General features: G+C 35.9%; 1 protein-coding gene across 2 annotated transcripts; it reads left to right on the forward strand.

Moving 5' to 3' along the window:
* Window positions 1-2298: 2298 nt before the first annotated feature.
* On the forward strand, window positions 2299-8947 carry LOC117403988 (phosphatidylinositol N-acetylglucosaminyltransferase subunit H-like). Of its 2 annotated transcripts, none has more exons than XM_058991561.1 (6): window positions 2299-2404; window positions 2737-2951; window positions 3164-3373; window positions 3839-3922; window positions 4168-4255; window positions 7375-8947. In XM_058991561.1, the coding sequence occupies exons 2-5, from the start codon at window positions 2775-2777 to the stop codon at window positions 4237-4239; spliced, it is 543 nt and encodes a 180-aa protein (XP_058847544.1). In that variant the 5' UTR covers window positions 2299-2404; window positions 2737-2774; the 3' UTR covers window positions 4240-4255; window positions 7375-8947. The 2 variants fall into 2 exon arrangements, with proteins under 2 accessions (XP_058847544.1, XP_058847543.1); XM_058991560.1 differs by lacking the exon at window positions 7375-8947 and adding an exon at window positions 5068-6063.
* Window positions 8948-14474: the final 5527 nt, after the last annotated feature.

Below are 14474 nucleotides of genomic sequence, written 5' to 3' on the forward strand. Positions count from 1 at the left end.
CAGGAGCACCGTGAAAGCACGCAGAGCCATGTCAGGACATTGCCTTTGTGTATTATTGTTTCGGGACTGAAGCCCAGTATTATTTCACTGTGCAAACTATAAAATAACTGTTTGCACTGTGAACTCTGTGTGTTATTGTTGGAGCACTGCATCACCTCTACAGCTGCGCACTACAAACCACTTTGCCACAACCGATTATCTATAAAGTATATTAAAATGGAGCAACTGGAGAAGTCATTAAAACCATATTCAAACTATTTTGTTGCTACATCAGTCTGAAAACATAAAATCTGATATCTGACAAATGATGCCAAATGGATGATATATATATTTATTCTCAAGTTACTGTAAGAAAAGAGATATGTCACACACCAAGTTCTAGTTTCAAAACCAGAGGTTGCTTTATTGTAATCACACAAGAGCGAGGTTACAGCGCTGGAGAGAACTTCAAAATTCTCTAACACAACAGAGTTCACACAACCTTTTTATACATGCATGCAAAACAACGTCAGTATACACCCTACAAACTGTTCGTGCCTTTTGTCAAATCGACCTTCACAAACTGTTTGTTCTCAGTACCGTCTCGTTATCTACTAGCCTCCACCCCGCTCCTTTCTTACAGTCTGTTCTGTTTTTAGCTGATTATCAACTCCAGGCAGCTTCTGCTTACAGGCAGCATTGATTTACAGAAAAAACAAAAGAAGCAATAATAATGCAGACTCGCATTAACTGTTAAGATTAACTATATTTTGTTAGTAATTATACATTGTTAATTCAAGTAATAAAAGTAATGAAAGAAATAAGCTTCTCAAATTCTGTCTTACATTACATTGCTTTTAAGGCAACATACCTTTTTAGGCCTACAAAGCACCAAATTCCAAATGTGTTTGTACACAGCTTGGACTTTGTCCAATTTCATCTCAGAGGAAATTAGTTCCAGACAATTTGGAACTGGCAAGTCAACGTCTTCTGAGATCTGAGATCATACTTTTTGCAGATATTACCCTGGTAAGTAAACAGATGTTGCAGTACTACAATGCCCCTGCTGGCCACATGCAAAGGAGAACATGTGTAATGATTAAAGTAGCAGTTAATAAGCCAATCAATCATCTTACAGTTAATATAACAATCCAAACATGCCTTCAAATACTGCACTAGATGAAGAAGAAAACAATGATGTTGATTATAAGCATGATACACAACCACAGTAACCATACCTATCTTGAGGGGAAATCCTCGTAGCTGTATCGGTCCAAGTGAAAAACATAGTGTGGTTATCCTAGTTTAAATGGCATGTCTCCAATTAACAAAATTACCAGTAAAACAGACTGATTTAGCAGGGGAACCCTCCTGATTATTAAAGTGACTGTGCGCTCCCAGGTTGGTTGATGTATTCATACAGCAACCAAGCCTGAGTGATAACCCAGCCCCTGTTGAGAATAAGCTACAGTCGCACTGCCCATATTCACAATAGTAAACACACTAGAGCTTTACTGACCGAAATACATTCAAGAGATGTTAGTTGTTTGATATTTTAAAGTTATACAAAGGGCTCCATTTTAATTATGTCAGCAGGAACACTATTCAGATTTGATGCTGTATAGATTTACCAGACCACATTATTAGGTGTTTTTTTGTTAAAATGTTGTCAGCAAACAAAAGCAAAAAAAAGGGGGGGGGGGGGAGGGGGGGAGGGAGAGAGAGAGAGACGTCGCTGTGTTAAAACAAAGCCTGCATATGGAATCCACTGCTGCAGGTAGTAGCAGAAGGCTGTTTTGTTCGCAGTGTGACAGGCCAGAAAGCTACAAGGTGTCTGCAACTAAAACTACCTGAGGTAATTAAAAAACAAACAAATAAACAAACAAAAAACTGGTAAGCCAACAATTTATAATTTCAGGTTAATTAACTAGATAAAAAAAAAATACATTCAAGAATTATAGGAATTATATGGTGTTGTCAAAGGTAACCTTATTGTGGGACACTGTAGTTATAAATAAACCAAGGTTCAAATGAAACAAAATAGGCGTTTTTGACATTTTCTATTTGTTATACCAAGTGTCTGTGCCTGAAGAAACAATAAAATTAAAACCATATGCAAAGGAATTCTGATTTAAAAAAAAAAGTATTTTAATAACTAGAAAATAACTCTTTGTAGTATCTATATAATACATAGTTATTTATACTGTCAGAATATCTACGCTGTATTAATTTCAAATTTATTATACAGTGTAATAAATGTAAATTTGGAGTCGTCGACAGCGCTAGGGCCATCTCGTGGTTGCAGCTCAAAAGTGAAACGAGCTCAGCGAGTTCACGAGTAAGAACTACACCTCCCATGTTGCACTTCGAATTTTTGACCTGCGTGAGTCCATAACATTGCGGTAGAGCTGTTTATATTTGGAAGGTAAAACATTTCGAAGAGAGATACTAATACAGTATAAATATGTCAGATCACTGATGTGCTTTAAGCATAGCTAGTGGAATAGGGAACGCTGTCTTGTACTAGCTACTTATTAATGCTAAATCAACGACAAGATGTTGTGGCCCATGACAGAATGGTAGAAAAGACAGCGCCTACAGGAAAATATGACATGCATTTACAGTGTCATGCATATTAAAATACGTTTAGCTATTCTGTAAATCGTGTGTTTTACTCGCATTTCTCTTTTTAAGTCGTATATTTTGCACGCCTTTCATTGTGTAGCTGATGCTTTGAACACATTTAATTTTGTACAGGTTCAGCTTGTGACTGTGTAAGCTGATGTACAATAACGATGACAGAAGAGGAATTCTTCGATATAAACGGAAATACGATCTCACTGGACTGTCAGAGTCATTCTGAGTTTTGCAAGGAGTTCACTGTAAGCGTTCCTAAACTATCTCTGCGGAAAGTGATGAACTACACCTGCGCAGTATGGCTGACCGCGTATGCTGTGTTTTTTGCTACTGATGTAAGCAATATTCTATTACCATAACATATTTCTTTATATAGCCATTTAAAAAAAAATCAGTTAACTAAAATAAAATTAACAGATTAGTCTTTTCATTACATACCTTAATAGGAGAGTCAGTTTTCGGTACTGTTTTTGATTTTACCAAGGTCTAAAAATAAACCTGTATTTTCCTAGGATTGATCACGTAACCGTTATTGTTCTCGTTGCAGAATACCAATGTCTTGTCGGCAGCTATTATTGTAACCCTTGTCGGGATGATGCTTCACCTTCACTTTGTGAAAATAGACCATGAGTCAATGTTAATTATCGGCTCCCTTGGGATTCAGATTTCTGCCTCATATGCCTCAGGCAGGGAGAGCACGTCCTTTATAGAAATGAGCAAGGTCAAAGATATTGTTATTAATGAAGCCATTTATATGGTAAGTTGATCAAGCACACAAGACGGTTCGTTTATGTTTTGTAAAAATTACAAAGGAACCTAAGTCAGTTGTGCATTATTATTAACTGGAATACTACAGGAACACGAATTACAAGTTATCATGACGTTTGATTACTGAAGGTTTGTCAAGTTTTTAAACGACCAGTTTCACAGACCCCGATTAGCACAACTTTTGCATTACCTAATGTAACAACATGCAATGATAATCTGGGAATAAAATGTAACAAAGCCTTTTAAAATATTCTGTAGTTTATTATACTTTACATCATCTGAATTAAACATTTATTAGCTGATTTACTCTGATTTGATTTGCTCTGGCTTTGGAAATTGTGTGTGTGTGTGTGTGTGTGTGTGTGTGTGTGTGTGTCTGTGTGTGTGTAAAACTGTCCGTGAACCATCATCAAGTCTTTCTCGTATATATTTTGTTTTTGTTTTTCTCTTTAAGCAAAGGGTCATTTATTACCTTTGTATACTGTTAAAAGAGCCTTCAGATCCGGATGGAGTCAGTGCTGTTGTGCCGCTATTCCAGGTAAAAAGATCCAATAATGTAAATAATACATTTTGCACACAATAATAGAAATGTCGTGATTGTAATGCAGTACAGGACCCTGTACACAGCAGATCAAATAAACACAAAACTCTCCCCATAAAAATGCACTACTATTCATGTATTAACATTCAGTCCTAAAACTTTGGAAGTGTATATTTCCTGTTAGATTGTTTTCACATGGTTTTACAGGGATGTTAACTGTACTTTATCTCTGTTTATTTCAGAGCTCCAAGCCTCGCCTCAATTGCTTGGAAGAAGTCTATAAAAGTTGTCAAGACATTCTGGGGCAAAGTTAAGAGCATCAGTATAAAGGTAAGTGTCATGCAGGTCTCATCCTCAAATGAGACCTGCATGAGACGGATTTCTTTCACCTTAGTTTACTAGAAAAACTATTTTATACACCACGTGAAAAGCCAAAAAAATGATTATTAGTCGTAGTAGTAGAGGTAGTTGTAGTAGTTCATTTGCTGTGTGAGCTTTAGCGCTGTTGTCATGCTTTACTTTCATAACCAAGACAACCAACCAAGACATTTAAGTAGGTATTTAATTTTGATTTAAACTTTTTCCTTTTACTCTGTATTACCCCTGCTGGTCTTTTCCCTCTGGGCAATTTATATGCTTCATTAAATATATATTTTTTAAAAGACAGTGAAGAGAGGTGTAGGAGAGCGCACGCTTACTACTTTTTAAACACTTGCTGCTGTTCTGGAGGCGAGCCCCTATGGTATTAAGCTGGGACTTGCATCTTTCCCTCCGTTGTGAAGTTTCTTGCCTTGTCCACCTCTGTGCCTCATTTGCAGCTACATCTACCTTTCGGGGGTTAGACAGGTTGCATCTCCTGGCCTTGGTTGACCTCTGGCAGCTGTTAAAGGTCCCACCTCACAAGGGGACGGCTAATTTCAGGGGTGAGATCCTGGGTGGCACACGTACCTGTTCAATCATGCTGTATTCATACTGCAGTGTTATGGAGATCCAGACCAGTCTAGATCATTAAAATAAACTACACAATGTACATTTTATAGATTTATTTTTTAAATGTAGATTTAGACACCAAAAAAAGGTCTTCTGATGAGTATTCAGTTCTTTTTTTAAAAAAAAAAAAAATCATGTTACTTCATTTTCAGGGGAAGGATGAAAACTGAAGATACGTGTGCCTAGAGGAATATCCAGCCGAAGACAAATAATTATAGAATAGTACACCAGTAGCAAAAGTATGTATCAATGACACACTGAGGGTCTTAACCAGAATACTACAATTTATAAACTCTAAATGAACTAAACCCTTTCCAAATATGCACTGTTCTCAATGAATGTAGTGCTGTTCAGGGTTAGGCTGTACACACAGTAAATCACAGTTTAGGTTAGAAAAAGGTGAATCAGGATTGTGCTGTTGAGACTTGCATTAGGTTGCTACTGTGACACCACCTTTGAAATACCTCATTGTGTTTATTAATAGCTGTGCCATTTTATACTATACCTCTTTTTAAAACTTCAGTGCCCTGTTAATTTACTATATATATATATATATATATATATATATATATATATATATATATATATATATATATATATATATATATATATATATATTATATAATGTGTGTGTATGGGGTGGATTAATGAGATTGTTTACCTGTTTGTTTTTTTTCTATTCTAAAATATTTTTTGGTTTTGTGGTTAGAAAACCACAAGAGGTCACCCTGCTTCAAATAAACTTAGGAATACTTATACTGGACTGCAGCAGCAGATGGCGCTGTCTACAGGATGCTACAAAGTGCAGCATCAAATTGTGTATGTGTGTGGAAAAAATACTTTCCATGGCAAATCTTAGCTGTACCTTGAAGAGTATATCCAATGAAACTTACTCCTATAGACTTCACACACATGTATTGAATAACCTGATTTAGAAATCTCTTTACATTACCAATGAATAGTTTCCATATTGGCATATCATGTATTCACTACAGTAAATTCTACACAACATGATGGTTTTAATTACAAATGTGTTTAATTAAGGGGAACATATTAGTGTGTTCATTTAAACCGTTTCTTCTAATGTATCAATTTAGAACAAATCATTTTGTATTGTGTATCATAAATAAAATGTGTCTGTAATGTTATGTTCCAGTATTCTTTTTAACTGCAAAATTGTAATTTACATGTGTCTGTAGTTTACAGATTCGCAAGTTTTTTATTTGTTATTCCTTTAGCCACCTTTAATTACAAACAATGTAAATGTAATTTGTGGTTAAAAAACATTTTTAAATAATAATGATTTCCCTTTAAAATGCTTGGTTAACATTGAAAGTGTACAGGTGTAGATGTTGTCTAATGCTAAAATATCTTCAGAATACTGTTGCACTTAAGAACTAGACCAGGAAACTTCCTTCAATGCTTTGTCTTCCCTGAATCCTTTTTTGCTTGCTCTTGATGGTTAGCATTATTAAACTCTTGTTAATTGTAATGGAAATAGTTAACCTTCATCAGAAAGGATTATAGTTAATGCATATGAAACTGAGTCTGGGTTAAATACAGCTGAGGAGCAGTATCGCAAAACTGTATTTTGGAACAGGTGTTCATGGCTTATCGTCTAACACTGAATCATTTTAGTAACCGGAATTTCTGGCCCACCCTGTGCATTTAGAACTGTGCTGCTTGTCATGTATCCTGCCTCCTTATCCTGCACCGGTGCAAAGCAGTCTGAGGTCATTGCACTGAATGAATGTCTGAGATCACCGTTGTTCTTCTTTTAATCAGTGACATTTCATGTTTGACGATTACAAAATCCCTGAAGTGTGACGTGACCAGTCGACAGCAGGACAAAAGGTTGAAAATGAATACTGGAGCAAACATGGCCCTTTGTATGTTTTTAATTTACCTGTGAGGGTTTCACTGTCCTGTTATCACTTAAAACACACTTCAGGGTAAATTATTGGAAAGCTTTGGTTGTTTTTCTACAGTGCATAATATAGTATATGTGGCCTGTTTTAAAACACCAGTGTTCAAGAGTTGTTTTCAGTTTTACTTAGTGTCTAACATCATTCTTCCAAAATGTAGCCTGTGTACAGTACTTTGTCAACCTTGTTGATAGTTCAGTTTGTTTGCATGCCCCACAGATAGTATAAGATAAATTAGAAACAAGATTTCACCTCTCTTTAAGTGGCTTGTTTACGATTACATTTTAATTATGACCCTCCCATCCTTAAAGTGAGTTTTAAAAGTACCAAGAAACAAAAAACTATGAATGTGCATTTTAAATGATTTTTAAAAAGTCTTCTCAGGGTTAGTTTTGGTATTTTACTTGAACTCAAACTTGCATGATAGTTTTTCAGTTTATTTTTTGTAACTTTAACTGCTTGCTTTGTTTAAAAAACTGTAGCATTATGTTGTCAACAACATATTGTTTATTTAAACTTACCTTGTTTATTTAGATGGTGATGGACCAGACCCAGACTGTCCTCTCCAAAATTTACAATAGACTTGACCATTTGTTATCTTCAGTCTGTGAACGCCTCTCGGTGGGATGTTTCTCAGACGCCACAGGAGTGACATTTCTTGGGGCCGCTTCACACTTTCCATTGACACGGTGTGGACTGGTTGCTGGCAAATTAATTAGCAACATTCGAGGTGTGATCTTAAGTTCAGCTCCTTGCACTCTAATACACATCAGGAAAATGATTCTGCTCAAGTCTGCATCACTAAACCCTAAACATCCTGTATTAAAAAGGTTTATTTATTTACTGGTCTGAGGAAGCTATTCTGAAAATACATGTTATACACCTGTGCACCTGTGGGAACCTACAACTAAAATCATATACTGTGGTTTTTTGTTTTTTTTTTACTACCATTAACGTGGTTGGGTTAAAATTGTGCAGTTGAGGTTCAAAATGAGAACAATAAAGTAATAAAGAAGAAATGTAGCATTTTACAATATGATTCAAAAAAATAATATGGGAAGTTACATGACTAACTGTCCAATAATAATTCACTCATACAGTACTTGAATAGAGCAATCGAAGTTCAGATGATCACACTACTCCAAGATCCCAAAACCAAAACTGTTAAACTAATGCTAAAATGTTCCTTTTTGGGGGCACTGATAAATCTGTACTAGATTTCTGTAGGGCCTGTGAATAGAAAACATGACACCATGGGGAAGTAAGTTATTTACAATTTTATGTATGTATTTGTATTATACTACTACTAGAAATAGTGCTGAAATTGTTTTTAGAATTTTATTTTTATTTACCGGTACATAGTTTAATTATCATGTGTTATTGCATACACCTACACAATAAAACCATAACATTAAAAAAAACATATAAAAAGAAAAGGTGGTAGTTTTTATTTTTTAACCAGGCCCAAAGAAGAGAATTCATTGATTTTGTTGTACATGCTTCTTAAATTCAGGTATGCTGTTCCCTTGGTGCTGCAGGGCATACAGATTTTAATCAAAAAATGGAAAATGAAAACTCAGAGCTATGTATGGCTGTAAACACGGTATAACATGGATTTCTCTGTTTGGACTGCAGTTGATTTTATGTGAACTGTCTTTTGATGGCTTCAGCTGTAAGGGACACTACAAATCAAAGGTGCTAGTTGATGTATGCAGGTGGTTAGGACCTGTGCAAAGAACGGTTAAGATCTTTTCAGATGAGAGGTAATTAGAGCAGAGCCACTAAATAAAATCACTTGGAATTGTTATTTTCAGTCCCATTGTCTACTGTCTATTTTGTTATATGTACTGTATTACCCTTCAAGACAGTCAGCATTTAGTGCATGCTGTTATCTTAATTCACCTGATGTGATTGAGTGTGAAAGAATTAGGTCTGACAATAGCATGCTAATAACCCACACTGCCAATACAGCTACTCGACTCATAATGTAACAACAGTAAAGCAGGCTACAGTCCCATCAGATTGTTAGCATCAGTCTCATATTTAATAGCAAGGCCTCCTACCATTTAACTGTCCTTGTGGTTCTGTTTTTGTGCCATTGTTATTAATCTGGTGGTCATTTGGTCAGGTTGTGAGCATTGCAAGCTTACAGAAGGTCATTTTGTTCAGTTCTAAGTCCATTAGTATCTGTTTGTACTTGTCAAACTCTGGTGGAGTGGCAGTGGCTTATTGGAGTGAGTTTTCTTTTGTGTCTCAGAAAGGTATGGATCTTCTTTTCCTGGCTGTTGACACCCAACCCTTCAACCTGCTTGGGCTGCTGTACTAACCGGCAGAGTCCGTCACCTTGTACTCACACACACACACACACAAAATAAACAAAAAACCATTTAAGAAAATAGTTTGTACCTTCATGCAGAAACAATACAATAGGCTTAGGAGTAGGGATAAGTAAAGAGGTGAAAGTGTAATTCTTGTTTGGTTCCCAAGACAATAGGATATAACCACACATCACTTCTATCTGTTAGTGTGATTAATTGTATCATCTGCTTAAAGGAGTCCCCTATAGAAGTTACTGCATTGAGGTCAAAGAAGTGAGGTAAAGTATGGTATAGACCATTAAAAAAACACATGTGCAAATAAAAAACTGGTTGTGTTGTTTATTATAAAGCCCAAGCTGATGATGGAATCTGTTCATTTATTTTTGGCATTTGAACCATATTTCCTAACCGTTCTTCGTACAATACAACAATATATCCCTGGCAACTTTCCCTTTGGCAAGAGATCTAAACTGCCAAAGAAATTGCTAGCTGACAGCTTAGTGTTTTTGAAAATCACCTTCATTGATTTGCTGAATGGGATATAAAGCAAGCCTCTTCCATTCAACAAACTGGTTTTATATTTTTTAACCCCCCCACCTTTTATTCTAAAATGGTTTGACCACGTTGAGTGTAACTAATGCTAATGTCACTGCATTGCTGCCTTTTGGCTTTCCACACCTGTATGAACTCTCACCTACAGTGAACAGGATCCTCTGCCAGTTTAATCACATCTCCTGCGGTGTAGAAATACATATAGGTTTAGCTTGGAAGTACAAGAATACCGGTCAAATTTCAGTAAATGTAGATGTAAGGGAATTTTTTTTTTTTTACTGTGAAGGTGAAATGAAGGTGTCATGCCTCATTTGCAAGTACACCCTACAGACAAACTACAAATATCACCACTACATCAATATCACAGAACACTGAATAACATTCATTTAAATTGAACCTGCCATTTTCCATAACAGTTGCACTTTCAACGAATTGCCTGGCTTACTGCTTTTAGGGAATTAAGCGTTGGCAGTGCTAAAAGAGAGGATACTGCTCAGCTACTTCCAGTATTTATTCCCAAAGATTTTACCACTTAAAGAGCCACTTGGTAAGGGTATAACGTCTCACAGTTATCTTAAAATGTTTTCTTCTTGTTGTTTAGAAGTATGAAAAACATCAGGGAATTTATTTTAATTTCTTAAATTGTAATTATGTGTTTATATAAATGTAATAGACCTCATAATCTTAAGAGTATAGATCAGTCATTCTCTGAAGAATCACAGACGTGTCGACTGTCAGTATTTTAAAACCTACTGATTGACTTCATGTTTGACATACACGTCTATGCCTGCATAGCTAGAAACTGAACAACAAGAACCCTGGGAAAGGAGTTGTTTTAAACACTTATCCTGGTGTACCATCCCCAGCCAAAAGAAATGACTTAATAAACAGTAGAAAAAAATATATATCCTGTATACTCAAGAAGGTTAACTTTATGTTTACTTCTGTAAACAATGGTACATGTGTTACCTTGACAAGCCATTGATTTTAAACTCATGGTGAGTCTGTGGGCTTTGTGGTTAATGCTCTCTCCTAACACAATGTTTGGCTTCTGGAATGGCAAAGTGGCAAGCAGGTTTTAAGGGGTTAGTTTTGGGTGGTGCATAACAAACTGGAAAGGAAACCAGCTCTGTCTTTTGAGCATGCAGTAAGCTAAACTATGGAAGCATGTACAGTAGTAGACACCATTAAATCATATATGATTGAAATGAATTGTGGGACACTGTCGCTTTAAATTGCAAGAGTTCTAATGGCCATTTAAGTTTATGAATGGCCAGGGGAGTGCGGAGGAGCAGCAGTGGCAAAAGAACATTCAAAGTACCACTTTCAGGTGATTTACTTCTGTAGTAGCAGGTACAGGAAGTCTCATCCCATGAGGTAATGCGAAATTGACAAGCATTTTTCTCCTGCTGATATTCTTAAGTAAAGAGACTGTTTCACTGTTTTCAGCCTAAGAGGATAATGAGTACTAAATTGATAGCCATTCACTGTTAAGCAGTCTGTGGTTAGTTAATACCGCCCATTCTTCATCTCACTTCCTGGAAGCAGATACACTCTGTGAAGTTTGGGGGTACTGAGTAATCCCATAATGCTGCCTAACTTAAAGCAGGCAGTCAGCTGAGCTCTTTCCACTGACATTGAAATTCTAGAACCCTAACCGGTCAGACCAGCTACAGTCAAGCAGATAAAGCATTTCCTTGTAGAACAGGTCTTATGAAATGAATTGGCTGACTCTTTAGTAACCAATCATAGATACCTACACCTTACCAGTTTTAAGGTAAAGGCAGGAAGAATGAAAGAGATTATACTTTATAGTTCCCCTGCCACTGCAATGTGTTTATTGTGCTTTGCCATATATTACAATACTGTATTTTTATAGATAGATTAACAATGACAGTCTGTGCTTTACTCTGTACTTATCCAAATAGAGTCCTTTACAATATAGTTTGTCTGAGCACACTAACTACCACCACCAAAAGTACATGTGAAAAACATGATATAGCTTAAGTGAGAGAAATTCATAAAAAATACCAGAGGATTTTAAAAACAATTTAAGAGTGAATATGCAGAAAAAATGTATCGTATAACTTGTTTTGAGTTTTTTCTGCTTTGTTAATTTATGTCGACACCATCAAGGAGAGGTTTTTTATCAGCCTTCATCTTCCCCTCCGTCTCTGTTGAATGATTTACTGTGCATTGATAACTCAAAGAACACGTTAATAGAGTGTATTGCGCTTTGAGAAGAGGCTTCAGTGCTTTAGACTCCTGTTGATTTTCGGGGTGATTGAACTAGGGGAATGATCAGGATGAGAATGTCACACAATTCAGTAGAGCCTGAATTTAGGTAAACCTGAGAACACCCGGATGTTTTAAATGATTTCCTGTTTTAATGAAGTATAATTCTTAACTCTCTTTTTGGCATTAATTCAATACCGGTAATGTACTGAATTTGAGGTTTTTAAAAAACACTTATGATACATTATATGATCTCCGAATAACCCCTAATTATTTTGAGCAGTGTAATTGAGACTTGTAAGGATATTCAGACAGTCCCCCATACTTATCTAAAACTAAAACCAAACCTCTAAAGTAATATAAATGTCTCAACTCAGAACTCAACTCATTTTGAAACATAATTGTTCTCCTTTCAAACAATTAGGAGTAAATTACAGACTGGAGTAAATGATTAAAGATGTAATGATTGCAGAACATCTGTAGCTAATTACTGATTAAAGAGCAGCTGCGTCTGATTAAAGTTTAAGATAGTGTAGGCTGTGCTCATTACCAGTAATATGCTTCATTCTTCTCATGTTAATTCATGTTTTGCTCAAGTGCTGGAATTGTCAGGAGTGTAAATTAATCTCTTACCAACTAAATTTTACAAACTATTTAAAAGTTTTAAAATAAATGCTATGAAATGCAACACCCTGGAATAAATGCAAGAACAGAGACCAGTTTCAAAGGTCCAGAGCAGCAAGTTCAGTAGAAGGAGTATTTTTTTTTTTTTATATAACATGTTTTACTTTAAAAATAAACCAAATTCACTGGTCAGAGTAACAACCACAGTAACAGCTTTCCAGGTTGCATGAGTGTGTGCAAGAAACCTCCCACAGTTTTCAGGTAGGTCTGGTTTGAGCACAACCATTTTACCTAAGATGTGTCTATCACTAAAACAGAAACCATTAACAATCTGTGCACTACATTCAATTGTTAAAATGAAACATAGCCATTTTAAATAGCTGTTCTAGTATGAAAATGGAAGGACAGGTTCACTAAATTGGTTAATTGGTTTAATTACTACAGTTTTGTTGATCACTATAATATTGAAATATTGAATATTGAAATTTGACATCACTTTAACATTCGCACAGTAAATAAGTAGTAACTATAAAGCATTACTTTACAGCGCACTTTCACTATGGTGTAAATGCATGTGCTTCATTTCAAAGTGACCATGAAGCAGTGAATGAAATTCAAAGCATTACTCAAAAGCTGGTTGTTTATTCGCTTTGGATTACACAGTTTGTTAATACACTGTTCACACAGACAGGAGTCAATGCTACGACAATGCTGAGCCAACAAGGATATGCAGTCATTATTTGTAATGCATACATTAACCTACTGGCCCAGAATAGTGTTATCTGATAAAGACCAGCCACCAGATGGATTGAAGTAATGTTCAGTGTCTGTCCCAGTTTAGGGACAAGTACTGTACATGCTAATGTAATTGCTGTAGTTCCTGCTTACATTTTCCAGCTGCACGATACATCCACAAAATAAAAGATTTACATCATGACACCAGAGCTGAAATGCAATCACTGTACGTTCTTCTGACAATCAGAGCTTGTTGCATTTGCCAGAAGTTACACGTTCAAATCTAAGCATATTCAGTGTATCTAAATGTTCTCTTGCTGACTCAGACATGAAAATGGAACAACTGGTAAGCTTGGTTTAATGTCAGTTTGAATAAACCTCCAATACCTTATATGGGGCAAAGTGGCCAAGTGTAATAATGCAGTAGCCTTTCTTCTCTGGAGGCCTGGGTTCAAATCCAGCTTAAATCACAAGTGAAATTAATATTGTGATCATAACTTTGGAAAACCACTAGATCTTATTGTATTACTTGTATTGTAACGCTTGAAATGTTTTTGCTTACGATTGTAAGTCGCCCTGGATAAGGGCGTCTGCTAAGAAATAAATAATAATAATAAATAATAATTCACCAAAATATCCATTATGCACATTGCAGGCAAGTTACAATAGGTATATAGTTCACACAACTCCATTAAGTTTAAGATTACTCCTTTAAGTCAAATTAGATTATATTTTTTATAACTAATCATCTTGACATCTTTCACCAGTCAATCAGTCTACAGAACTGATTTGTAATTTTAGGGTGTGGTATTGAGATCCGCCATTGTTTAGATTGTTAAAACAACAAACCACCTGGTGCTGTTAAACAGGTGCTACACCTCATAATCAGGAGCTGAAGGAAGGACAAACATGATTGTTGTTAGAGAGGGTGTGCGACTGCCTGGAGGTCACATGGATGAATGGCCAGAGCTAGCAAAAAGGGTAGAGATGTGACATAAAGCATGTTTACAGGGATGAAAAGAAGGATTTACCTCAAAGGCAGCGTAAAGATATTGATGCAGGTCCTGTGGAAACAGAAACTAAAAGACAAAGGATAGAACAATTGAAAGTGCCTCAAATGCAATTAACAACCAAGTGCTGCTGAAATGCAGTATCACTGTACATTTTATT

Source organism: Acipenser ruthenus, chromosome 18, assembly GCF_902713425.1.
Source record: "Acipenser ruthenus chromosome 18, fAciRut3.2 maternal haplotype, whole genome shotgun sequence".
Lineage (NCBI taxonomy): Eukaryota > Metazoa > Chordata > Actinopteri > Acipenseriformes > Acipenseridae > Acipenser > Acipenser ruthenus.